General features: G+C 34.6%; 4 protein-coding genes across 4 annotated transcripts; 2 read left to right on the top strand and 2 right to left on the bottom strand.

Annotated features, from left to right (window-relative positions):
* Positions 1-8,538: 8,538 nt before the first annotated feature.
* Positions 8,539-16,623, bottom strand: LOC130800687 (uncharacterized). The gene is made up of 3 exons (XM_057664281.1): positions 15,821-16,623; positions 10,534-10,806; positions 8,539-9,160 (listed from the first exon to the last, which is right to left on the bottom strand). Exons 1-3 carry the CDS (start codon positions 16,496-16,498, stop codon positions 8,882-8,884), a joined length of 1,230 nt encoding a protein of 409 aa, XP_057520264.1. The 5' UTR covers positions 16,499-16,623; the 3' UTR covers positions 8,539-8,881.
* A 165-nt stretch (positions 16,624-16,788) lies between these two features.
* LOC130801048 (uncharacterized) lies at positions 16,789-18,096 on the top strand. The gene is made up of 3 exons (XM_057664808.1): positions 16,789-16,900; positions 17,456-17,953; positions 18,079-18,096. The coding sequence occupies exons 2-3, from the start codon at positions 17,459-17,461 to the stop codon at positions 18,094-18,096; spliced, it is 513 nt and encodes a 170-aa protein (XP_057520791.1). The 5' UTR covers positions 16,789-16,900; positions 17,456-17,458.
* A 151-nt stretch (positions 18,097-18,247) lies between these two features.
* On the top strand, positions 18,248-19,755 carry LOC130801047 (protein MAIN-LIKE 1-like). The gene is made up of 3 exons (XM_057664807.1): positions 18,248-18,829; positions 18,917-19,336; positions 19,413-19,755. Exons 1-3 carry the CDS (start codon positions 18,248-18,250, stop codon positions 19,569-19,571), a joined length of 1,161 nt encoding a protein of 386 aa, XP_057520790.1. The 3' UTR covers positions 19,572-19,755.
* On the bottom strand, positions 19,687-22,958 carry LOC130801046 (uncharacterized). Its single transcript, XM_057664806.1, has 4 exons — positions 22,926-22,958; positions 20,421-21,192; positions 19,910-20,343; positions 19,687-19,776 (listed from the first exon to the last, which is right to left on the bottom strand). Exons 1-4 carry the CDS (start codon positions 22,956-22,958, stop codon positions 19,687-19,689), a joined length of 1,329 nt encoding a protein of 442 aa, XP_057520789.1.
* Between the last annotated feature and the right edge of the window lie 2,071 nt (positions 22,959-25,029).

The following is a 25,029-nucleotide window of genomic DNA, read 5'->3' as shown; positions in this document are numbered from 1 at the left end:
TTATAAAATTTATTTTATTAAAATAACTAATAAGATGATTAAATATGAGTCGATCATACTTCTATGTGAAAAATTGGTTCAGGTTTACAGTAGTTCGATCTAAACTTCATTCGGATTAAGTCGGTTTTAGTCAGATCGAGTACGGTTTCGAGCATGATTCGGGTCGGATATGACTCGGGTTGGTTATTAGGTTCTAGTAATCTCGGTTAACAGTTATGTGTCGGTTAGAAAAATTGGTTACAGCTCGGGTTCAGTTTTTTCATTTTCGGTTGTCAACCGGTTCGAGTATACCTTCGGGTTGGATAATGTTGATTCGATAAACCTAAAAAATGAACACATTTTCGGGTCGGTTTACTTTTGATTTCGGATCGGATCACTTTTGAACAACTCTGATCTTTATCATTGGAGAAATTTGCATTTGATTCGACTTTTATTTACTCAAGTAATTACTTACAAAAGGATTCATGTCATACATAAAGCCTAATTACTAATCCAAAACAAAGGCAAATGTACACTTGATGTTGATTGAAGTTGCTGACTTGATTGTCAAATTATGTCTGATTCAAGACATGAATATCAAATATATGTAGATTTATCGGGTTTTAAAATTTTAAAGAGTATAGTAGCTATAAGTTAAAGGAGGTGTTTCGCAATTATTTTGCAATTGATTATTGACGTATTTAGTTGATTTATTTGATTAGCTGATAGCATTGACTTTTATGTTATATATATATATATATATATATATATATATATATATATATATATATATATATATATATATATATATATATATATATATATATATTGATGGAGATGTTTAATTATTTGAATATAATTGTTTATTGTTGGATGTTAATCGGAGAAAAAATGAACCAAAAGCTAATGAAAAAGTCAGTCATACTAATTTAAGATTGAAAGTTATTTATAGTTTACTAAATACTTGTTAGTTGTTTGACAAATAAAAAAAAAGGTCAAAAGAAAATAAGAAGGCATTTTATGTATTGTTTGATATAAAACATCTAAAAATGATAAACAACATTGATCTAATGTGATATTGATAATGATACATCCAATCCTTGTATCCTTTACTACTCACAAATCAGAAATCACAACCACAGATATGCAGTTTTTTGAGAGCAATAATGCAATAGATTATTCCTCCAAGCCTCGATTGTATGAACTGTGCAAATAGAAACAAGAGAATAGAATTAAGTTGGCGTGCATACCTCCTCTAGTCCTTTGTCCTTTGTCCCCTAAACAAAAGCATATAAATGTATTAGACGTAAGGTCGTACTCACTAAAATTCTTGATACTTACGTTAATACCGGAAAGATCAGTGCGTAATATAGGAAGTAATATTTTCCATCTACAACTTCGGCGAAAGTAAAGATTTTTTTAGTTTTTAAAATTATTATTTATAATTTATAAATTAAGAATGTACTAAAAATTCAGTACGTGTATATGTGTTAGTGGTGATACGAGATCTTTCAACAACCATTTAGTAAAGAAACCCGAAATAACAAAGGCGACTCATGTAGCAAATGCTTGCAGGACCACGAGTGGAAGCCGACAAACACAACTAGGTTGGTGGACAATGCAAATGTCCGGCGAAGCTATGCCTTTTTATTATAATCATAATGAAATGATAAATGAATTTTCAAAGTACGTGATTAGTGATGAAGTGCCATTTAACCATGGTCAAAGTCATGCTTATGATTATTTCATTAGAAAAGTTTTACAACCACAATATAAAGCGGTGCCTACGAACACTCTTAACACATATGACTACGCGTGGATATTTATATTGAAATTGTAGGAAGTTTTGCATACATGTATAATTTCTATGCAAGTGTAGATAACGCTGATCACAATATGTCTATGGGTGCTAGTGTCTCAGTACGTACCACTAGGTTTCATCACGTCATAGCTAAGATAATAAGCCAAGATGATAGTTTTATATGGCCTTCTTTAACCTCACTGTCATACTCTTCATTTGTAGAAATAAATAATCATCTAAAGCATCATTGTTAAATTGCGGCAAGTTGTTTTAATATCTAGAATTGGAAAAGAAAAATCAATAAAATTTCAAATATTATCGAGAATTGCAAATGATATCCTTGCAATTTCGGCTACTACTGCGTTGGAATCGCTTTTAATGAAGGTAAAAAAGTGCTTGATGATAATAGTTCTCGTCTTGCTTCACATATTATTCAAATATGTGTTTGAAATAAAGACTGAGATCAAAAAAATGTCTAAATACAAGAGCTCAAGAACGATGAAGATCAAGACAATGGTGATCCATGGATGAAGATGGATACATTTGTATCATAAGAAGGAGACGTAGCAAAGACATCGAATGATGTTGAAGATGATGAATAGGGGTAGGAAGGACAACGACTAACAATTACAATTAAAAGGTATGAACAAGAACTAAGTGGACTTTGATTATTTAGGGATACATAGGCAATTTAATGTTCTTCGGAGATACTAAGTTCGAGTCCATTTTCTATCCCTCTTTTTTTTTAATTAATCGGGTTTATTATTTCATTATTATGTATTTATTAACTATAATTTTTTTTTAGTAAATATTTAATGACAATTGACATTTAATGAATTTTGGTAATACTCAATACTCATTACTCAACAAAGGCATGTCACCTGTTATTTTAATATTTTCTATTATTTTTCATATTTAATTTTAAAGGAAAAACGAAGATGAGTTAAACCAATGGTCCAATCCGTCTAACCCACGAGTTGAACCGCATGGAACAGCCTCCTAAACCGCCAAAGAACTGTTTGGAATCGCATAGAACCAAACCAAACCCAACCTGGACCGTGGCCATCACTAGTTACCAACACAACGAATATGAGACAAATCTTACATCTAGCAATAACCTCAAATTTATTGCAGTTACATTAGACTTTGATCTGACTTGATGGGTAAGAAAAGAGTGAAATTCATCAAGTGTTGTATGCAAGCCAATGCTCATTATTCGTGGATTTGTGGGTCCGAGCCCACAGGTGTACCATGGGTATGTCCACATAAGTGGGTCTATGGAGTGACTATGTGACGAATTATCGCGGCCAAACAAGGATTATACTTTCACTATTAACACCTTTCCATATCTATTATTGTGCAGCTCACTAACGTCTCTGATTTTTATTTTGGCTAAATTTTTTTTAACTATTTTAACCTTGTAAATTGTAAATATTACTCACTCATTCTTACTTACCTTATACTCAATTACATTAAATTATTTAATCTTTAAAAATAACCATAGTTATTCCCTCCTTTTTTAAGACCTAACTTCCTAATTATAAGGATGCATAAGATGGTGAAATGGTGCTTGTCGAGGATTTTGAGGTTGCTGATTAAGCAGTTGCAGACCCTGCTAAACCCCTGACGACGTTGGTTAAATATTGTTGTATGATTGTTTAAAAAGCAATTTATTTTGATATATTTAAACATTTTTAATTAGATATGGTTTTAGAATTTTTAACAATTTCTGTTTCTGCTGCCACATTCTTCTCTACCCTGGCTGATGAAAGCTAAAGGGGGAATGGGAAGATTTAGACCTAGACTTGTAGTAGTTTTAAAAAATTCTATGGATTACATTGTATAATTTTGCATGATTGATTTTACTTGGAATATGCATAAACTAACAACGATTTTTGCAAGGATGATTATTGTCTTTCATCGAGAAGGAGATTGTTAGCACCCTCAACGATGAAAGATATAGTTTTAATTTGTAAAAACCCTTAATGACGTACTGACTAAGTTAATTGAACATTATTAAATTATGTTAAATATTAGTTTATTGATTTCATATATTTATCTAACTGGGTTGTTGATAAGTGCGATTATTTGCACTTATTCATATTATTTTTATGCTTCTTATGTGATGTTTAGTGGGTTTGAGGTAGTGTATTGATAGTGTTATTTGATATTTTTGTCTTATATGTTTAATATTATATTTTATATAATTTTGAGGTAAAAATCAGAGTTTTATTAGGTTCTCAGGGTGATAAGAGGGTGAAGGCTTGGAGAAATGGCCTAACACTAGTGAAAAAAACGTATTTGCTGCTTATCATTTGATGCGGTTTTTGCATACACGCAGCAATAAATAGGAAAAAGAATAAGAAAAAAAAAGAACAATTAATTGCTGCGGTTTGCGGCTTCGACCGCAGCAAATACTCTGTAGCACACTCAATTGCTGCGGTTGATTGTGTGCCCGCAGCAAATAGTCCATGAAGAATTACTAACTGTTGCGGTTCTGGGAGTGACCAGAGCAATTAAGTTTATTAAAATGGCGCCTTTTAAATTTTAACGTTTATATTTTCATTAACCCTTAAGCTTTTGTTCTCCTTCATTCCTTCATTCCATTCCAGACTTCGTTCAAACGCACAAACCTTCGTTCCATTCTTCTTCAATTCGTTCATTAACTTCAAACGCACAAACGAACAACATATTGTTTTCCTTCATTCTCCTTCGTTCCACTCCAGACTTCAAACGCACAAACCCTTCGTTCCATTAACTTCAAACGCATAGTACAACGATTTTCTTCAATTCGTACTGCTCTTGTTCATCATCATTTCTTCAAAACCGTTCTTGTTCATTATCAAATTAAATTTCAAACTTCGAATTTTCATAAACATCAAATTATAGGGTATTATTATATTTCTCTTTTTAATGTGGTTTGCAAGTTCAATATAATACATTTGAAAATTAGTGCTAATTTTTTTTTCTTTGTAGATTATTACATAACCCACGAAATCAAGGTAATTTCTATTTGTTTTGTAAATTTGCAAGTTTACATTTTTATTGTTTCACTTGTAATTTAGTAATTTAGTTAAAAATGTGGTTTGTTAATTAATTACTTGCATATTTAGTAATTATTTGTGAATGTGGTTTGTGTGGTTTGTTAATTATTTGCATATTTTACTAGAAATGTGGTTTGTTGTTATACTTGTCTTTAATTATTAGAATTAGAATACTTATATTTCTAATGTTAAATGATTTAATTTATTATTTATATTTTGAATGTTATATTTCTAAGGTTATACAATGTTAATTATTCAAAGTATATTTTTTTAGGGTTAAATATGTTTGTTAGAAATAAGTATATATGTTTAAAAGTTGAGTATTAATTTTGTTTTGAATCAATTAATTACACTAATTAGGATGACAAAAAATCGTTCTTGAATATATGGAAGCATTGAATCGTCGGAATTTATTGATGGCGTATTAGAATTTTGTAGTATTGCGGTTGAACATCAAGTTAGGACGGGGGGAGTTGGTTTTTATTGAGTGAAGAGATCAAGCCAACCAAGCCCCAAGGGAAAGAAATGAGTCGTAGTTAAGGTGCATCAAAAAGCCATGACCCGTCGCAGAGCAAATGGAGTCCAGAGGCAAAGCGACTAGTCGTCCCATGGAAGCCACGACTCGTCGCATACTTACTGATCCGTTCATATCAATCTAGTAGCAAAGCGACGAGTCTTCTCCAACTTGCCACGACTCGTCGCCAACTCATTGAAATCTCATATCCCAAGCAGAACAAAAGCAACGACTCGTCGCTCCTGATGTCACGAGTCGTCGCCTTTCCGTCAGGTGTTTTTTCGTGTGTTTTGACAGTTATTTTTTGGAGCCACTATTAATAGTGGTAGTTATTTTTATCATTAAGTCTGTTTAATTTTAATTCTTAGATTTTCCTTTTTGTTCTTCTTCATTGAGAGCTTTCATTGTTGAACTTCATTGTTACATTTACTTTCATTGCAATTTACTTTTATGTTCTTCTCAATTAGTAAGTGATCTTGCTTTATTGCTTTATTATTTATCTCTGTGCATTAAAATTACTCATTAATTGCATGTTCATCATCATGTCTAGTGAGTAATTTTTTTTCTCTAGGGTTAGGGTATAAGCTCTAATTCAAAGCATGGAATGATATTTTTATATATTAATTGTGTGAAATTTGGGTATATGATTAAACGTATGCTTAATGAACCTTAGTTTAAATATCTTTATTAACCTTTTTGTATTAATCATTATCTTAGCTTTAATTATTAGTTTTAATTGCATTGTAGTATTAGTTTCTCAACCCAAATACTCGTTAATCCGTGTCTCGTAGTCATAAATCGAACAAACTAGTTAACTCGCTTTCCTGAATTCGACCCGTATAGCTACATGTACACTATGCGCCTGCAGTTATTAAAATTTACACATTAGTCATATGCAGGCTATTAAAGATATTAAGTCTTGAAATAAATAGTCCTAAAGCTAAATTATAATTAAGAGATTAGTTTTGATTTTTAAACTATGTTTGATTTATTCAATCTTAATCTATATTATTCAAACTAACCTAATTTATGTAGAAGATATATTGTATTTGAACTTGAAATACAAATAATAAAATTGTGAAATGAGTCTACAAAGATTTGAAATTTGAGTTTAAAGACACTTCTATCAACAAAATTTCTAAAGGCTCAGATGTTTTGATTATAAAGATACTTTTTTACAATTATTAACAAGTTTTCCAATTCTAGCAAAATGTTGTTGACATATGTCTTTAATTTGTTAATGAACACCAATTATTAGAAAAAAGGTGTTGTTTTCTAATTCTTCTTCCTTATGTAGTGTATTTGTGAACACCATGGATAAAATGGTTGATCGATTCACATTGTACGTGCTTGTTGGGCTAAGTCACTCATGACTCCAGGGTTTATTGAAGCTAATAGATGTTGTATTATTAAATTTCTAATTTTGTCATCTAATCTCTTAGTGTTTGGTGCTACCATCTTAAATCATTGTGTTTGGATGAATTAATGTGATTTTTGGCTATTGAATCAATTAATGAGTTTGTTAGACTTTTAAAGAAAATTTAATGCTTCATTTTGTGGGGTAAATGGCCCATTTTTTTTAGAATCTAATTTTTTTTTAGGTTTGAATGAAATTTTAGATATTTCAATTATTGGTAGTCAAAATTAATTCATTTCATCTTTATTTTCTCAATTTTTTTAAAATCAATGAAAGACATGAAATACGCAGTGTCATTGCAAGCTAAGAAAATGATGTTCGTTTTCGGTGACTATTGACTCTTCTGAAGAATTTGTTATAGAAGAAGTTGTAGTTCTAGAAAGTTCTAAACTTTCTTCATCTTTCTTCCAAATTAACAGTTATATCTTGCTCATTTTCAACCTTATCTTCATCTATAATTGTTTCAGTTGAAAACTCATTATCCAAAATTTCATCTTTTACATGGGTTTCTTCTAGAAATTCACAGTTTATATGCTCTGTTTTTCCTTTGTTTCTAACTTTATTTCCTCCACTTTGATGGGTTGCTATAAAAGGAGGGGTTTTGGTGGTGGTGGTTCTGTTCGGTGGGGGACGATGATGATTGGGAAGGGGTAGAGAGAAGTTGGAAAAGAAAGGTTTAATCGAGGGTAATTGGATAATTAGCTTGAATTAATAAATTTAATTGAAAATCATAGGTCATTTAACTCGGCCAATGGTCATTTAGCAGGTCATCCGGTTAAGTGGCTGTATCAAAGTCATGTTTGGTAATTTGAAAGCTGTTGTTTTAAAACAAATAATAAAAAAAAACTTTGAGGTTGTTTATTCTAAAATGACTAAACTTCAAGGTTATAGTTGATAATTGATCCTTCTAAAAAGGAAAAAAGCTATGAAAGATTGAGCACCAATTGCCTAATATATAATATTACAAATAGTAATGCAAGAAATAAAATACAAGTTCATCTTTATAGTATCTCCGTTGTGTATAGCAATGGAATCCTTACTTGAATTAACCACAAATGGAAAACGTCGTAGAGAAAATTAGTCTGCAACGGTAAACGTTACTTAGAAATCTTGATATAGATTGAAGGCGATTACAAGTTTTCCTATTGTGACATTTCCCCCCACAAAGTTACTTGGGTTATGAGAATGGAAATTAACAATGAGATACAATTATTCTCTCGAACCAATTAGTATAAATTGATTGAACTAAATTATTATTTCTTTATGAAGAAACTAAAATCAGAAAACAACAAAAGAAGTTATAACTTTCTTTTATGTTTCAAGTGAATGAGAGAAAGGAAGAGAGAAAATCAGAAAACAATGTTGATGAACAAGTTAATTTGATCTCCATGCACTCACTCTTATTTATAGTATAATTTGGCATGATTGGCCAATCATCAACTACATGATTATCAATTAATAATGACGTAAACTAATTCATAACAACACCATACTCCATGATACAAAGTTTTAGTCCACGAACAGACGCTCTGTTCGGAGTTGCTCGAACGAGCACATGCTAAATCACTTTCTAGAAACTTTTCAGCGCGAAAATCTCAAAGTGCTCGAACAAACACAATAGGTGCTCAAATGAGCACATGCCCTGACCAGCAAACAGTAGCTTTTGAATCAAATTGCCAAAGCAAAAATGCTCGAACGACCACTATCATGCTCAAAGGAGCAGGACCTTGCTCGAACGAGCAGTACTCTAAATACTCAACAATTATGAGCTATGAGACATTAGTTTTAGAGTAGTTGCACATTTATTTTCAGGTGAGAGGAGTCAAACAAGAAACTTAAAATCTGTGTTTAATCAAATATGCAGGTGGGAAGGTACAGTTTCAATCCTAACCCATTTTGTCTCAGTTTTATACATCTGAGATTTATGACAGCTAAAAATGGCTACATGCCCAAAAAAGGCTTTGAAATCCTTGCTCAAGCCAATTCCGAAAAATATATTGATCAACTAAGCCAAATTTTGCAGTTTCTTTCTTTGTTCTCCTTTGTTTGTGTGGCCAGCTTCTTAAAAAACACAACGAACCATTTTTTCTAATGAAAAGAAAAAAATGTGAACATCGACTGTATGATCAACTTTTTAGCTGGAATCGCTCTCTTTCAAGTCTGGCTACCTCTTCACCGTGCTTCTTTTCTGCCTCTTTCAGTTCTCTTTCTTCATCTTCTTCTGCTTCTATGTCATCTCTTTCTTCCAACTCTTTAGTTGCAGCCATTGCTCTAACTACTGGATCTCTTAGCTCCCCAATTAGGCCTCCGCCAATCCTGTACTCATCTTCATCTCCGATCAAGAAGAGACGCTGATCAGGTCCCGATGCCATTGGAATGTCCACAGCAAGTAACCTCATGTCATACTGCAAATAAAATATACGTCTCAGATTTAAACCATGCACTGATCAGTTTTAGACTCCACCAACAATTACAACAAAAGTACTCATAGCTTATATCGATAGACTTATGCTTCCACAGCTGAATCGGTCCATCATGGTCCAAAGGGCAAAAAGAAATTAGAAGCATCCGTCAAAGATGTAGATAAGCACATAGCAAAACGTTCTGCCAGATACATGGAAATCAGATACATACAATTCGATCATTTTCTTGGTTAATGTTTACATTTGTTTTGCTCTCCAAAAGTTGCATGTTTCTTGGATACTAGCTTCAGTTTTATGGCTCCTACGATGTGGCTATGTGCAGGATGGTAGAGGTGGCACGTCAGTTCAGTTCAGTGCTATTAAGTTAGGGAAACCGGCGCACTTAATAATGATGTATATCTCTTGACACCACTCATCCTCAAGTTGTTCAACCCATATCACTTATATCTATCAACATTAAACTAATTATTCATCAGAAGCACAAAATTTAAACATTAGAGAAATGAATAGAAATATATAAATTACAGAATGTTCTAGTAATATGGACGTAACAGGTATAGAAGCATTGATTTCAACTCTAGAAGCTAATCAAACTCGAGACAGAGTCTGGTTTTTGAGGGTGGTACAGAAGTTGACCAATGAATCAAACTAATGGCCAATTAGTTGTTGGTATTTAATCGTACGAATGGTATTAAAAACATAATATGATAATACTCAATAATTAGCTTAGAAAAACTACTTGACTAAGGTGTATAATCATGCTGGTCACCTTGTCCAAGTCTAACCATTCTTTTTCTTAAAAAAATTCTTACCATCCATTACCAATTGAAATTTTTGTATAGATTGTAATGGAAAAATACGAAGAAAAACACGTGTTTGATGGTGATAGCTCCACTACCATGGGAATGACATAATACAGTAATAAGACAACAGGAAACTTGACAGCATATTGTCATAAACGAAGAAAACCATTATCAAGACTTCACAACATTCCAACTTTAGTCATGAAGGCAGGTTAACAGCTTGAAAAACTAGACAATTCAATTTTCAGGTCATATAAGGAAGAAAACACAAAAGCCAACCAGCTCATACTGTTAAATGGGATATAGGGCTAGGTAAAGTAGGGTTTGCACACATTACAATATTACAGGAGTATGTTTCGGCTAAATGAAAGCCTTGGGCTGTAATTTCAAAATGCAAATATATATGGAACTCGCACTTTTAGCGTTCATTATGCACCATTATCCCAGCTCCTTTGTATGTGTGAGTATTTTATGTAATTGAACATACAAACATATAGAATTAATAATCATTAATCTTTACACATTAAGGAAATAGCAGTCACAAAAACAAACCTTGCCATCTTTCTTCTTGACCTGAACGTTCACTAACCCTTTTTTTTCAGGGCCTCGTATCGGAAAAATAAGAAAACAACGCTTACTCCTCAGCCTGGGTTTGAACTTCGACATTGTAAGTCCACCACCGGACATCACATATGCTCGCAAGTCCGTTCCAGTGAGAGGGGCACCCATAACTTCAAGAATGCCGGCAGATGTATTAAGCTTCTTCATGGCCATCCTATAAACTTTGTCTGGGTTGATTGTATATCTTGAACGAAGATAAATACCCTAAGGATAATTGAAAAGGTAATATTAATTAGGATAAAAAAATAGATTATGATTCATAGTTCAGACATGACATGTGATGTATAACTAGACCTATAAATGACAGAGCAGGTAGGGTAAATGTAAATGACAGAGCAGCAAACAAGACCAGGTTAGAGACGACTGCTTATTTTCAAAACCAAGTTTATGTCACAAGAGGGTTTCACAAAATAGTCATTGAGCCAATTTAGAGTCATCAATAAAAATTTCAGAAAACTGCCATAATGAGAAACATGAGCTTTTTCAACAAATGCAATTTTTAAGGAATTGTTAAGAATGGAATATATCGAATGATGCTTGTATTCACAGTTCCTATGAGTGGGATACACTGGGTATAATGATGATGATGCTTGAATTCACAAAATCTTTTTACACTATGAATCAAGAGCTCTAATTTCCTATGAGCGGGATACACTGGGTATTGATGATGATGATGAATCAAGAGCTCTAACTTCGGTATACTACCCTTAATGTATTACAATATCAACACGAGTTTCTGCTCCACATTCTTCAAATTCTATGCAATGTTAACATTACACAGCTAATTCCGTCCCTTACAAACACCATCCTTAGCCCTTACTACACCACAGCAACCAAGCCTATCATTACATTAGGGGACTGGGCAACTAGATCAAATAGCTCACAAGATTACCCTTGAGCTGTTTCACCAAACCTACTCCCTCCCTTTTAACACCAAGAAGCTCGGGAAGAAATAAAAGACCTGTCGCCTGAGACCAATAATGCCAATATTTGGAAAGCCCTTTTGAACTTCCCTCGCCATCCTAGACAAAATCTCTCCAGCTAGGTTGTTGTATGGGAGAAAGCCCTAACCAGGTCCCTCTTGTTCCAGAGAACAATTCAGAAATTCATCCCAATATCTGATCTCCTTTCTGTGCCAAATCTGTAGTCTCCCTTCATGCCCTATATGATTGCTCAATGGCCCAAGTGGTTAGGTCTTTGCTACCTGTGAATATCAAAGAATGACATTGCTCACCATAGTGCAAAACAAGGCCGCATCACGTATCTTAATGGTCTTTGAGCTTACCGCCACAAAAATATCTTAATATGTTGGTCTTTAAGAACAATCATAAGAATATGAGGGTAGTAGAATCACATATGTTGAGAAGAATGTGCGGGAACAATTTGTAACCAATAGAATTTCAAAATAAAGATATTTAGTGAAAGATTGAAGTTCCAAGTTCAACAATAAGATTGAGGAGAGCATGCTACACTGAATTGGGCATGTGCACCATCCACCAAGGATGCATTAGTAAAGAAAGTGGAGAATTGGAAATAAATGGGTTCGACAAGTGGGGGAGGCTAAAATAACTCGGATGGAGCAATGGAGTGTATTAAACATGTGCCACTAAGAGAGGAAGAGGATCTTATGAACGGTAACAGGACATAGGTTCTTGGTTTATGCAACAGACCCTATGTGGTGTGATTAGGGGCTTAACATTGTTATAAGAATAAAAACTTACACACTTTCTAGTTTCTATGTACAAAAAAAAAGCCATAGAACCAATTCATAAAAAGGTAAATACGGCTCCACATGTTTCTTCTATCGAATGGCAACTCCCATCACGTAAAAGAAACTCCAACTAATTTTTCCATTACTTGGGGTAAAGCGTAAAAGATACAAAGTTCTCTTGTAAGGTTCACTGCATCACAAACCAATAAATCCGACATCAATAGTTTCAAAAGAAAAAGTAACTAGAACTCATTTCAAATTGTTGGCGGCTAGCCGCCATTATTGTGTAGAACAATTGAAGAAGATATTCATTTAGTTCATGGGAATTTTGTTGGATATTTAGAACATTCTAGAATCAGTTTGGGATAAACTAATGTAATGCATGGGGATAGGAGCGCATTCCATAAATCAAGATAGATGCATGCTTAGTTATTGAATCATGTGCCTTTTGTATTGCACAACACATAGAAATATATTTTTCTTCAAACTACATACTAGAATCTCGGAAACAAGTTGTGTTTAGCATATGTGGTCTGAAAGATGAGCACAAACTTAGCTTATGGGGTTCTGAATATTTCAATTTTAAGCTTGGAATGCTACAGAAGTCGGAAAATGGGTAGCAGCGAACAAGAAGATGATGAGTAGGTCAAGTGGGTAAATGAATGTTTTTGACACAACAAGATTAGTGGAGGAATTATGCTCCCTACAACAGTAGATAAGCTATTGGAGAAAGATAGTGAGATATAGATGGAGGTTCTTGTACATTTTACCAAACTTATTACCTTATTGATTGGGTTCGTGGTTCCCTAGGAGGTTGAAGCTATTCAAAACAGTTATTCCATCTTCAATGCCAAGTGCCAACCATAGGTTCATAGCTTGGTTAGCCATGCAAAGCAGAGTATGAACAAAACATGGTTGTACAAGTTTGGAATATGTCCTGAGCTTTTTAGTCCTGATACCTCTTGTTTAAACTGTGGGACTCTGAGATAAGGTGTGGATGCTTTGAAATAGTGGCTTGGAGTTCCTAGTTAGTTATACAATTTCCAAAACCTTAACACAAAGATCTCAAAAGGCTGAGCTACAGTGTTTTAGAAGAACTTGTGTACTACTATTGCAGCTGTTATTTACTGACTTTGGAAATCCAAAAATGACCTATTGAGATTGAAAAGTTTTGCCAACAGGTAAAAAGCAAGAATACCAAACAAAATGTAACCAGATTTTTCAGTATTCTTTGTAGGAAGATTATAACATTGTATAACTCCAATGTCATTAAGTAATTACCACCTATGTAGAGTATGAGGGGGATCAGATATACACAAACTTACCATGTGATAATTAAATGGATGTGTTTTTAATGACCCTTGACCTTAATAGTCCATTATAATTTGAAATCAAAAAAACTATAAAGCTTTGGCCCATCGAAACAAGGGACATAACATAATAGTTCATGAATTTAATTCTTACTTTTTCCATGGAGAAATCCTTTTTACAATATACTTATCAAAAAAGCCCGAAGATCTATAGGAAAAGTTTTTCTTGGTCAATCAAGCATTCAACATACAAACATAACTTATTTTTTAAAACAGAAAAATTATGAATTAGAATTTCTTGACAACATTTCAAAAAAAATGAAAGCTCTAATTATAGGTTACTATAGAAAATTTTGAAGTTGATACTCCCCATATAACAGGCCAAAATTATAGAAAGAAAATTATACCCGAAAGGAAAACCAAATTAGCAAATAAAGCAGAATATTGCAGAAGTATTATGTAATCTTGAAAATGATACGACGCTCTCCATATCATAGAAACATAAAAACCAACAAGAGATTACATTTTGAAATTACCACAAGAGGAAAAATAAATGGTAATACAAATATACGTTCTCTCTTAGACACTATTGAAGATAATTTACTGTTCGAAAAAGATCCAAACATTAAGGACATCCCGCCAGCCTCAATATGTAAAAGAGTAGCAACAAAAAAAAAGGAGGGAACCATTCCCTAATGAAGGATAAGAAAAGAGATGCCTGTTGCGCTATTAATTTATTCAATGATGAAAATACATCTGACAACATATCAGGTTATGTTCCCAAAAACAATAATACTTTGAAGTAGGAAAGTAAATAACAGAAGCTAAAGATGATCAAGATCAGCATATCTAAAATGCAAATCTGAATGTGCCTAACCTCAAACAGATAGATTAGAAATCAACAGAATAATTTCAGCAGCTTGTTATCACAAGTGAACTAGATCTATTTACACTTTGATGGTAGATACTAGAAAGTTAGATTTCAATAATGAATCTATTTTTAACCATGTGAGAATGATATGAGAAGCAATGGACATCAAATCTAGTAAAAGTGTACAAAGGTTTATAAAAGAGAAGATAACTTTGAATCCACAATGCGGCATTGCAGTTAATAATGCTACATTGCACTAAAGTGTTGCATAAAATTTCTTGAATTGTGATCAATTCACCAGAGAATAAAAAAACTTCAACTAACACCGCTTTAAATGAAACCAGCAGATACACTGTTTGACAGTTTTCTGTTGTAATAAGAAAAAATTCAATGGCTCTTTAAAATATTTGCATACCCTACCTATCAGACTCTTTCCATAATTAAACTCTATGCTACTATATTACTTTCATGATCACCTTGGTATACCATAGCAATAGCGTACATTCAACAAAACTCATTCGTCATGCTGTCTTAAAACATACCCTCAAATCTTCCATAGTCTATCACAGAAAACATCAAATTCAACAAAAAAAAAAAAAAGAAGTATTATAAACCACAGCAAGAATCTCAAAGGCTTTTATCCAATCAAAGGGCAATTCACTTAATTCAATATAATACAAAATAAACTTCAAACAAATCATACAGCTTGTCTAACTGCGAATAATATAGAATACATAATTCTCATGGAAGACTATCAAGGAGTTAAGTTAACCAGCATAATGCTAAACTATATCATCTCCAAAATCCCCAAATGCCAAATCCTTACACTTGTATAATTAATCAATGGAAATAAAAACTACCTCAAGCAACTAGGGTAACCAAAACAAAGCCAATTTATTCAATAGGAACTGTTTGTGAATACGGATTTAGCCTATACTTGCAAACCAATTCAATTCGATTGAGAAGTGAACACTGAAAACAGGACACCAAAAGTACTGCTCATGACCAAATTAAACACAGAGCACACCATAGTAATACAAAATAATAAACGATTTTGATTTTTACCAAGTTAACAACCCTTTACTATTTGTAGACGATACTTGCTACCAAGGTTTAATCGGAAACAACACCTTTGTTGTTACCAACAAGGTTAAGATTGCCTACATCCAGCCCCCTAAACTCGATGAACCCACTTAATGGTAATGATATAGCTAAAATGTTGTACAAGCCATGTAACAAAGGACAATATAGGCAGAAATAACTCTGTCAAAACCCAAACAACTAAAATAAAGTTGGAATTAAATGCAGAAAATGCGAAAAGCTTACAGCAAAAGCAACCATGGCACTGGAAAGGGCAAGAAAACCATACTTTGCCATGCCTTCTGACAATCCAACAAAAGTATTTGCAATGCCAAACATTATCCTCCATAGCATGATACAAACTAACACACCTCCTGCCCCAACCAAAAACAAGAAATTCCTCTTCCAAAATCCCTCGATTTGCAACCCAATTGCTTCCTTGTACCTCGAAAATGTCGAACTAATGACAGATAGAGGCTTATCAACCACTTTCTTAGCCACATTACTATTCAATTTACCAGCATTAAGCTTGCTTCCAAAGCTAGGCAATCCAGTAGAAAACTGTTTGGTTTTTAATGGGTTGAAAACCAACTTCTCAAAACCTAATCTTTTTGTAGAAATTCCGTTGAATTTAACATCACCCATTGAGTAATTCCTACAATAAACCCCAAAAAATGATTTGAAACAGCTAAACTTTGGGCATAAAACACCATTTGAGGAAATGGGTCTTGTAAATGAAGATGGAAAAGCAGGATTTAAGTGGAACTTGGTGGCTTTAACAGCTGAATTTGAAATTCCATTTGAGATACAGGTAGAAAACTTAAGAGCACTATGAATTGAGGGTTTTGGAGTTGAAGAAATGGGGCTAACATTAAAGTGTAATCTGAGAAGATTTTTGATGATCCTTTGATGGGGTTTCGCCATTTTCTTCTTGGAAACTCAAAACATATGTAAAAATGGTACCTGCTATAGCTGATGTTTAGTGTCAAAGCATGAAATCTGAATGAATGCAAACAGCAAAGGCCTTCAGCAGATCAAAGTCAATCGAAGTTTTTTCGTTTAGAAAAACGCATAAAACAACACAATAAAAATTCCCATTTCTTATTTGTCGCCACCAATTTCATTTTATCGCCACCCCTTGAATGAAATTACGGCTTTACCCCTGAAATTTAAAAAATTACGAAAATGCCACTAAGCTTATAACTTATATAAAAACACTTCAAATCCACTCAATAACACTTTCATCACTTCCATAAAATCAAATTCTTCACATAAAATTAAGCGGAGCTAAAACTTTGGAATCGAAATCGTCAACAAAAATTCGAGGTAAGTTTTTTTTAAATCAATCGAAGCAAAAAAAAAAAAAAAATTTTGGATTCGGCCCAGTCGCACAAAACGTGCGACTGTACAGTCGCACGTTTTGTGCGACTGGGCCAAAACCAAAATTTTTTTTTTTTTTTTTTTTTAAAAAAATTTTTGAAAGAGTTTGTTGTTAGTTAATGTTATTTAGTAAATGTTGTAATAATATGTATTATGATAATGTTGTTGTAAGAAGTAGTTATTGATTTACGTATTCGAAAAAGAAAAAAAAAAAATTAAAACCGGTCGCACGAACCGGTCGCACAAAATGTGCGACTGTACAGTCGCACATTTTGTGCCACCGGTTCGTGCGACCGGTTTTAATTTTTTTTTTTTTTTTTTATTGTAATGAATTTGTTCAGTGTAATTAATTTATTAAATTTGAGTTGTTTAAATATTTATGAATATAGTAATTGTTTAATTATTTGTAAATGTGAAATATTTTACGTGTTGCTTGTTTTTAATTTATTTGATTTTAAGTAATTTAAAATGTTGTCTTAATTTAAATTATGAAAATTCTAGTAAATGGCTGGAAATCAAGGTAAAGGAAAAGGGTTTTTTAGAGGTTTATTAAGCGGCAATAGATCTAGGCCTACTTTACTGAGAGGTGATCCCCATGAGAGGGGGGTTACGGGATCTGCAAGGCGAGCAAGGCAAGAACAAGCGGCCATACATAGTCAGGCCCAACGTTCAAGTACCCTAGAGCAAGTGCGTAGTCGCTTTGAGCGCCAAAGTAGCCTACATAGTCATACGGTCGGCTCAGGTGACGATGATACTGATTACGACGAGTCTCTTAGTCGGGAAGAGTCTCTTGGTCAGGATGAGTCTGCATGTCATCCTGTTGATTGGACGATCGTAAGAGGCCATGCTGTTAAGTTCAAGAGTAGAGGGCAGGGCTCGAGTGGCACTTCTAATCAGGCAGGAGTAAGCCAGGCTGAGGATGCGGCTCCACGGGGGAGGAGGCGATCGCAGTCCGCGGACACGGACTGGTTAATCACATCAGCCCAGCCCGGGGGCCCTGTTGATACTACTTTAATACCCAGCTACGGTGGGCACGTAGCAAAGGCTATATTTGAGGGATCGGAGCGCACCCCTCCGATTTTGGAATGTCGTGCTCGGAAGAAAACGTTGGATTCAATCATTAGACTTCAGGACATGTCTGATGAATTGTACAGAGTGTTACCTGGTACTCCCCTTGGTCGGCTGCCGTATATAATGCACCAGCACATCGACAGTGCTCTCATTACGGCATTTGTGGAAAGGTGGCAGCCTGACACCAACACCTTCCACATGCCGTGGGGGGAGATGACCATAATGTTGCACGACGTGCAACGTATCTTGGGAATTGGCATTGACGGTTCACTTCCCGTGCAACCGTCTGATAATGAATGGCAGCTTGGCCTGGCCGGCCTTTTTGGTATGCCATTGTCGGAGCTGCGTGCGAAGGGGCACTTCACAAGCGGCAGCATTAATGTTGGTGCACTGTTGCAGCTATGCCACCGTTCTCAGTCTATGGATACTCAACGTACCGCCTACTACATGGCTATAGTAGGTTCCACGTTGCTCGTGGATAAGACTAGAGTCGGGATGCGTCCTCACCCTGTTGTTACTGTTACCGCTGATGAGGCTGATATTGCTTGGGGTGCAGTGACGCTTGCTCACATGTATCGCCAACTGGGTATGGCGACAAGGACTGGGTGCAAGACTATTGCTGGTTGCCTGACACTGTTGCAGACATGGATTTACGAGTACTTCCCAGCTTTCCGCCCCCATCCGCGTCAAGCTGACATGCCGAACAAGACAAGGGCAGAGATGTGGTCCCCGCCGAAGCCAATCCGCGAGCTGAGCAGACTGATAGACTGTAGGAGCATACTGGATGCCATGACAGAGGCACAGGTTTTGTACATGACTTCAAACTTAATTGTTTAACTTGTCAAGGGCAGAGATGTTATGTTGATTATGTATTATATTCATTGTGAGCAGGTGGAGTGGACTCCGTACTTGACTTATGATAGGTCTTTATTGAACGAGCACCCACGTACCTCGTATATCGGTGGTATCACCTGTTTCGATATCGTGGAGGTCTATTTGCCTGAGAGGACAGTGAGGCAGCTCGGTTTTGCACAGGAGATTCCCCCGGCTCCGCTGAGACCTACCCAAGCTCTGCGACCAGCACAGGGCTCCTACTCAGTTACATTCGCTTCTTCCTGTATGTTTACGGAGATGTGGAGTAGGTTCCCTTACTGTGCCCGCGTAGTGGAGCAGGCACAGCGTCGCGCATCGGTTCCATCAGAGGCTGCCCCGGATTACGTGGACTGGTTTAGAGTGTCTTCCCACTGTTTTCTCATCCCAGGTGAAGGACCTGCTGCTGCGTTTGGTGCTGCTGATAACAGAGTCGAATATGTTAGTATTCCTAATTATGTATTTTATTTTTATGTTTCATAACATGTATTGACTTTGCAATTGTCTGGTTTTACAGTTTGCTGCTGAATTTCCAACTCGACTTGCACCATTGCTCAGGATGCCAGCTATTGCTCAAATGACGCCTCGGGAAAGAGATGCTGCTGATATGTATTTAGAGGATCTTAGAGAGTTGTTTTCCGAATGGCAAGAGTGTAGAGGGCGCAGCCCCTTATAGACATTTACCTGTTTTGTAATGCATGAACAATTGTTGTATTTAATCTTTATGTATGAACAACTTTTTAATCGTTTGAACAATTGAATTATATATAAACACTATGGAGAATCTAAATTCACCGCGTCTCCGGCGGTGTTATTATGCTGTTGTCGTTGTATGTTGCACATTCTACTCCAAAGTGATATCCTATTGCGATATTGTCTTTCTAAATCTGCACATGAATTGTTAGCTGCTCTCCAATTTTGTTGGACTGGCGGCAGTGGAGATGAATCATCGTTCATTAAAAGCTGAACATAATGATTCCCGTTTACCCAAAGAATATGTATAAGTTTATTTACGCCATGCATTCCCCCTGTTCTTCTTAAAAGAAGCACTAAACAATTGTACATTGCATGACCATCCGCAGAGCCATAATACGCAATTGCTATGTTTAAAAATGTTGCTGCAGAATACAGTGTTGTCGCTTCCAACCAGTGATCGTACGGAGCAGGTCCTTTATTGTGGGCACCAACTCTGAATATAGCTTCCTCCACCGAATCTGCTGATAAATATAAGCGTGCATATTGTTCTCTATGCGTTTCCATTTCCAAACTCATTGCACGTCGTAACAGAGGCCATGCTTCCTCACCCCCTAACTCTGTGGCGGCAATAGCTCTAAATCCACAATTACCGTCACCTATAACATCAATCCAATCAAACAGATATGGCGGAAGAATAAATGGAATGTGATCTGGCCACGGAAAAAGTGAAAAATCACGACCTGCTGCACCATCTGAATAAATAACAATATATCATTACGCCAATATTGATATAAAACATATAAGATTAAATGAAAAGAAATAAGAGTACCTGATAAGTTGAAACTGAAGTTAATTCCAACTGACGATTGATGCGACCGGCTGCTTGATCTACCACTGGATCTCCCGCGTGATGATGATCTTGATCCGCGACCCCTTGAGGACGATCTACTGTACTCAAACGCACTTTTGTTTCTCCTCAAGGTTCTGCTTGTCATTGGTCTTCCTTTCCTCGGTGGACTTGCTTCGGGCTCAGGTATGTCGTCACCATCGGGGTGCAGCTCATGTTCAAGTACCTGAGAGACGCGTCGTAGTACTGAGGGGTCGGATTTTAAAACTTCATCCACCAACGATTGAAAGTACTCTTTATCATCGGCGTTTGCGTGCCGTACTTCTTCGTTCGCGTCTTCTTCTGCATCTAAATACTTTAACGTTTTCCAAAACGGATGTATATCGTCCAAGTACAAAGCACCATTAGACCTGATAGACAAGTAACAGTAACACGCGCATGGTAATCCGTGGGTTTTTTGAATGACACAACCGCATTTTTCTAAAAGACAACTGCCCAGGGTTAGCATCCGGTTGTGCTCCATCATCAATAGTTCCAAGGCAAATATAGAAACATGACGATACAACGGTCGTAGAAAATTTAGTCGCGACGTTCTTGAAATGGAATTCTTAGATTCCTCAAGAGCTTGTCTTATTTTTGATTGTTGATTCGTAATTTGTGCGTGCGCCCTTTTAAACAGCGTATCGAATGAGCTATTACCGCTACCCAAGTAGTACTTGAAGGAAAAGTGTTGACTTTCAACTCTACTGGTAGTCTGGTTACCCAAGTGCAAACAATCATTCGTCCACGCACGCACAAATTTCTCTTTGTGAGGAATCCATGTTCCTGCCAAATATTGCACGACTCTCCGGTTCCTAGTCGACCAAGTGGACACAATCCCTTCCCATCTGTTTTCAAAATCGGCGATCGTCATACTGTTAACCAAGGGGTTCCATTTTTGTTTGCCTGAATAACTGGCCCTGTTGATTTTTCTTGCCGCCACACAATTTATCGACCATGTTCTCCACGTCATTGCCAATATGCCATACGCATAATAGATGTCGTACATCTGCATTAAACATAAATTTAAAATTAATTCAGAAATATATAATACATAGATCGACGATAATTAATAATTAAAACATGTTTACCTGGAAAGACAGCATGAATAGCTGCAGACAAACCCTCATCCCGATCCGTTACGATTACATCCGGCGTCTGCACTGTCCCGTAAATATCCCTCAACCTCTCCAACACCCAAGAATAAGACACAGCCGCCTCATCTCGCATCAAACATAATGCAACCAAGAAATTATGATTCGTTGGCGTCATTCCAATGATTTCGCAAAGGGGCCACTTTTGCTTATTCGTTTTGTACGTTGTGTCTATCAACACAACATGGGGCCACGAACGTAGCATCTGGATAGAAGTTGGATTCGCAATCAATAATCTAGTCAACTGATCCTCACTATCCAAGTCCCTCCAAACTACATAATTATGCTCCGTGGCCATATACAGACAGTGTTGAAGAGGAGTCCTACCATCCATCTCTTCTCTCCTCATTGACTGTCTCTCATTGTAAATTTGATTCATACTAGCATAAAAACGAGGAAAATTTCTTCTAATTGAAGACATTATAAATGCTGGTTGCATGCCAGTTGCACTTAGATCTCGTATGTGCTGCCTGATATCCACAGTCATCCTATTTACTCTTATTTGACCATCTATGTACATGAAGAACGGATGGTTATGTATTCCTTTTTCACCAGGAAACACTCTAACCGTCCAAGGTCTTTCCTTTGGGTTACGACTAGTTCCTAAAATCATAAATTTACACCCACAACCCCTACTTTTGGAACCTGGTCGGGGAGCATTGTCTAAGTTATGCAAATCAACACTTCTTTTATCGTAACGGTGACATCTTAAGTACAGACTCACTCTAGAACGCCCTTCTTTTTTTTTATATGAAGCACGTGTAAATTGAAATCCAATTGTTAGTGCTATCTCATTAGCCCAAGTATGTAAATCATCTACAGAATCAAATTCTCTATCGGTAACAAATCTATCAGAATAATCTATATTATCTCCTAAATTTTCAAAGTCCTGCAAATAATAATTATAATAACATTATCATAATATATCAAAATAATAATAACTTAAAAAATAATTATTTCTACAAAATAATTATAATAAAATACCATTATTATAGCACAACAATAGATTAAAATAAAATAATTTAATTAAACAAAATAAATTTTATAATTCGAAGTTAAAAAAAAAATAAATAGAAGTCGCACAAAACGTTTTGTGCGACTTCTATTTATTTATTTTTTTTTTATTCAAATACAAAAAAAAAAAAAATAAAAATTTATGAAGCAGTCGCACGAACCAGTCGCACAAAACGTGCGACTCCCAGTCGCACGTTTTGTGCGACTGGTTTGTGCGACTACGTTCCTATTTTTTTTTTTTTTTTTTTTTTTGCAAAAATCGAACCGATTAATTACTTACCGGATCGTTATCATGCACGTCTTGGTATGCCATTGATGTTCGATCTAGAGTTCTAGCTTGTTTAACTTTACGTATTGTTTTTAGAGAGTTTTTAGAGAGAAGGTATCGTGTTTGAATTCGAATATACTACCATAAAGCCTCTGAAAATTCAATATATATATAATTCCGATAATAATGTTATTAAGCGATAACAATGTTATTAAGTGCCATTTACATTTCTTAAACATTTTTTAACTTAAGTGGCATTTTTGTAATTTTTTTTAATCTAGGGGTAATATGGTAATTTTGTTAGAAGGGGGGTGGCGATAAAATGAAAAAGGTGGCGACAAATAATAATTCCCTAAAAATTAGATGCAAATATATATTTGTACCCTTAAAAAATTCTAACAAGAAATGTTTACCGAATTAAAAAAAAATAGTACTTTTTAATTGAAAAATATAAATATATTATTTTATTGAATGATAAATATAATTGAGGAAAAGGATACCATAAACTTAAAAAAAATATTAAAAGAAAGTTAATGAAAAAAAATATAATAAACACATTATTAACATATTTTAATAATGTTAGTGGGAAAATCTGTAGGGACTAACCATAAACAATATAGAAATGTTTAAAATGAAATTAGTCTAAGATATGTGAAAACCATAAGCAACATAAAAATACTAAAATGAGTATGAAAAATGTTAATTTAATCCAAAATTTATAATATAAATATAAAGATTTTTTATGAGAACAAAAAATTAAACAACCTAAAATTACAAATGAAAACAACTTAATGGATCGAGTACCAGTTATTATCAAGTGGGGGTAAAAAAATATAACAACCTGAAATTAAAAAAAATGAAAATTGTGTCTTGTTTGATATCGTTTCATTATGAGATGAGCCTGTAAAGTTAACTTATTTTCCTAATTGATCAATTCAAAAATTATAAATAATTACTTTAGCATACTGATTGTACATGGGTTAGTCCAATAGAGATGATCTCTGTCTCTCGGAAACCATCTCATTTAATAATTTGTGAAAAATAAATAAATTTGTGGCTAAGATTAGTGAGAGTTATGAAGTCTATTATTAAATCAGAAAAGAACGCAAAGTGGATAGAACAATCCAAAATAGAAATTAGAATCTCCTTCTGTCAATAGTTGTGAATTTATAAACTTTATTAAGAAGTCTGGGTGTACCTTTGGACTTATATTTTAAGAGAAATATATTTTTCTTGCAATGTCAAAATATTTTGTTTTAGATTACCATTTTCCAATTTCAAGCTTTGACATTGTTTCAAGATTTAGTTTTTAATTTGCTTTATCAATTCCTCACTTCTTTTGGCATATATGTATGAGCCTATGAGATCATTTTTAATCAATTATTTTTTGAGGTCAATAATTTTTCATTCCTAATCATGATATGTATAACATGTATTAAAACTTCTTTTGGACATGAATTTAAAGATTCAAGAGTTACCCAATTTAAATTTTCTTCGTTGTTAACCGAATACCTAAATATTCGGGTAGCAAAAAATTTGGGTATCCGATTAGTCGAGTATCTGTTTGATTGGCCCATGTCCCAACCTGAACTATCCGGGTACCCAATTGTCGGGTACACATATAATTCGAGCTGAGACACCGAATACCCGATTTTTGTGCATTAATATTTTCAAGATTCATATTTGTGGCATATTTATATTACAACTTTTCAATAATTAAACATAAAATTGAAATTTGGCAAAATAGTTTGTAAAGTAAGTAAATACTACATAAATAAGACATATATAAAGTTGAAAGCATTAAAAATGTCATCAATAATACAACCTATTCACGATCCGCTAAAAATAAACTAACCTGTTATTTTTAAATAATCGTCGGGCCGGTCGAATAATTATAAGAATTAATTGCGAAAAAATTTTTTTGCACTTTTTTTAAAAATATTTTTATATGATATTATTAAATACATAAGTGGATCGATTCAACTGTATAAAGTATAATTAAAAAAATTATTTTATTAACTTTTAAAAAATGGGTCAAGTGGGTCGGATACCCGACCCGCTCCGCCCCAACCTGTTGAACTCCTCGGCACGTGGACACCCAAAATATAGAATTTCT

The sequence above is a fragment of the Amaranthus tricolor genome, chromosome 15, assembly GCF_026212465.1.
Source record: "Amaranthus tricolor cultivar Red isolate AtriRed21 chromosome 15, ASM2621246v1, whole genome shotgun sequence".
Taxonomy (NCBI): domain Eukaryota; kingdom Viridiplantae; phylum Streptophyta; class Magnoliopsida; order Caryophyllales; family Amaranthaceae; genus Amaranthus; species Amaranthus tricolor.
This window is presented reverse-complemented; position numbering and strand designations above follow the sequence as displayed.

Coding starts and splice junctions, on each gene's coding strand:
- LOC130800687 (XM_057664281.1), bottom strand. CDS start 16,498: ATGGCGAAACCCCATCAAAGGATCATCAAAAATCTTCTCAGATTACAC. Junction 10,807..15,820: donor GTGCCATGGTTGCTTTTGCT/GTAAGCTTTTCG, acceptor AATTATCCTTAG/GGTATTTATCTTCGTTCAAG. Junction 9,161..10,533: donor TCAAGAAGAAAGATGGCAAG/GTTTGTTTTTGT, acceptor TTTTATTTGCAG/TATGACATGAGGTTACTTGC.
- LOC130801047 (XM_057664807.1), top strand. CDS start 18,248: ATGTTGCACGACGTGCAACGTATCTTGGGAATTGGCATTGACGGTTCA. Junction 18,830..18,916: donor ATGCCATGACAGAGGCACAG/GTTTTGTACATG, acceptor CATTGTGAGCAG/GTGGAGTGGACTCCGTACTT. Junction 19,337..19,412: donor CTGATAACAGAGTCGAATAT/GTTAGTATTCCT, acceptor CTGGTTTTACAG/TTTGCTGCTGAATTTCCAAC.
- LOC130801046 (XM_057664806.1), bottom strand. CDS start 22,958: ATGGCATACCAAGACGTGCATGATAACGATCCG. Junction 21,193..22,925: donor ACGTGCATGATAACGATCCG/GTAAGTAATTAA, acceptor TTGGGTAACCAG/ACTACCAGTAGAGTTGAAAG. Junction 20,344..20,420: donor CTTCAGTTTCAACTTATCAG/GTACTCTTATTT, acceptor TTATTTATTCAG/ATGGTGCAGCAGGTCGTGAT.
- LOC130801048 (XM_057664808.1), top strand. CDS start 17,459: ATGGCTGGAAATCAAGGTAAAGGAAAAGGGTTTTTTAGAGGTTTATTA.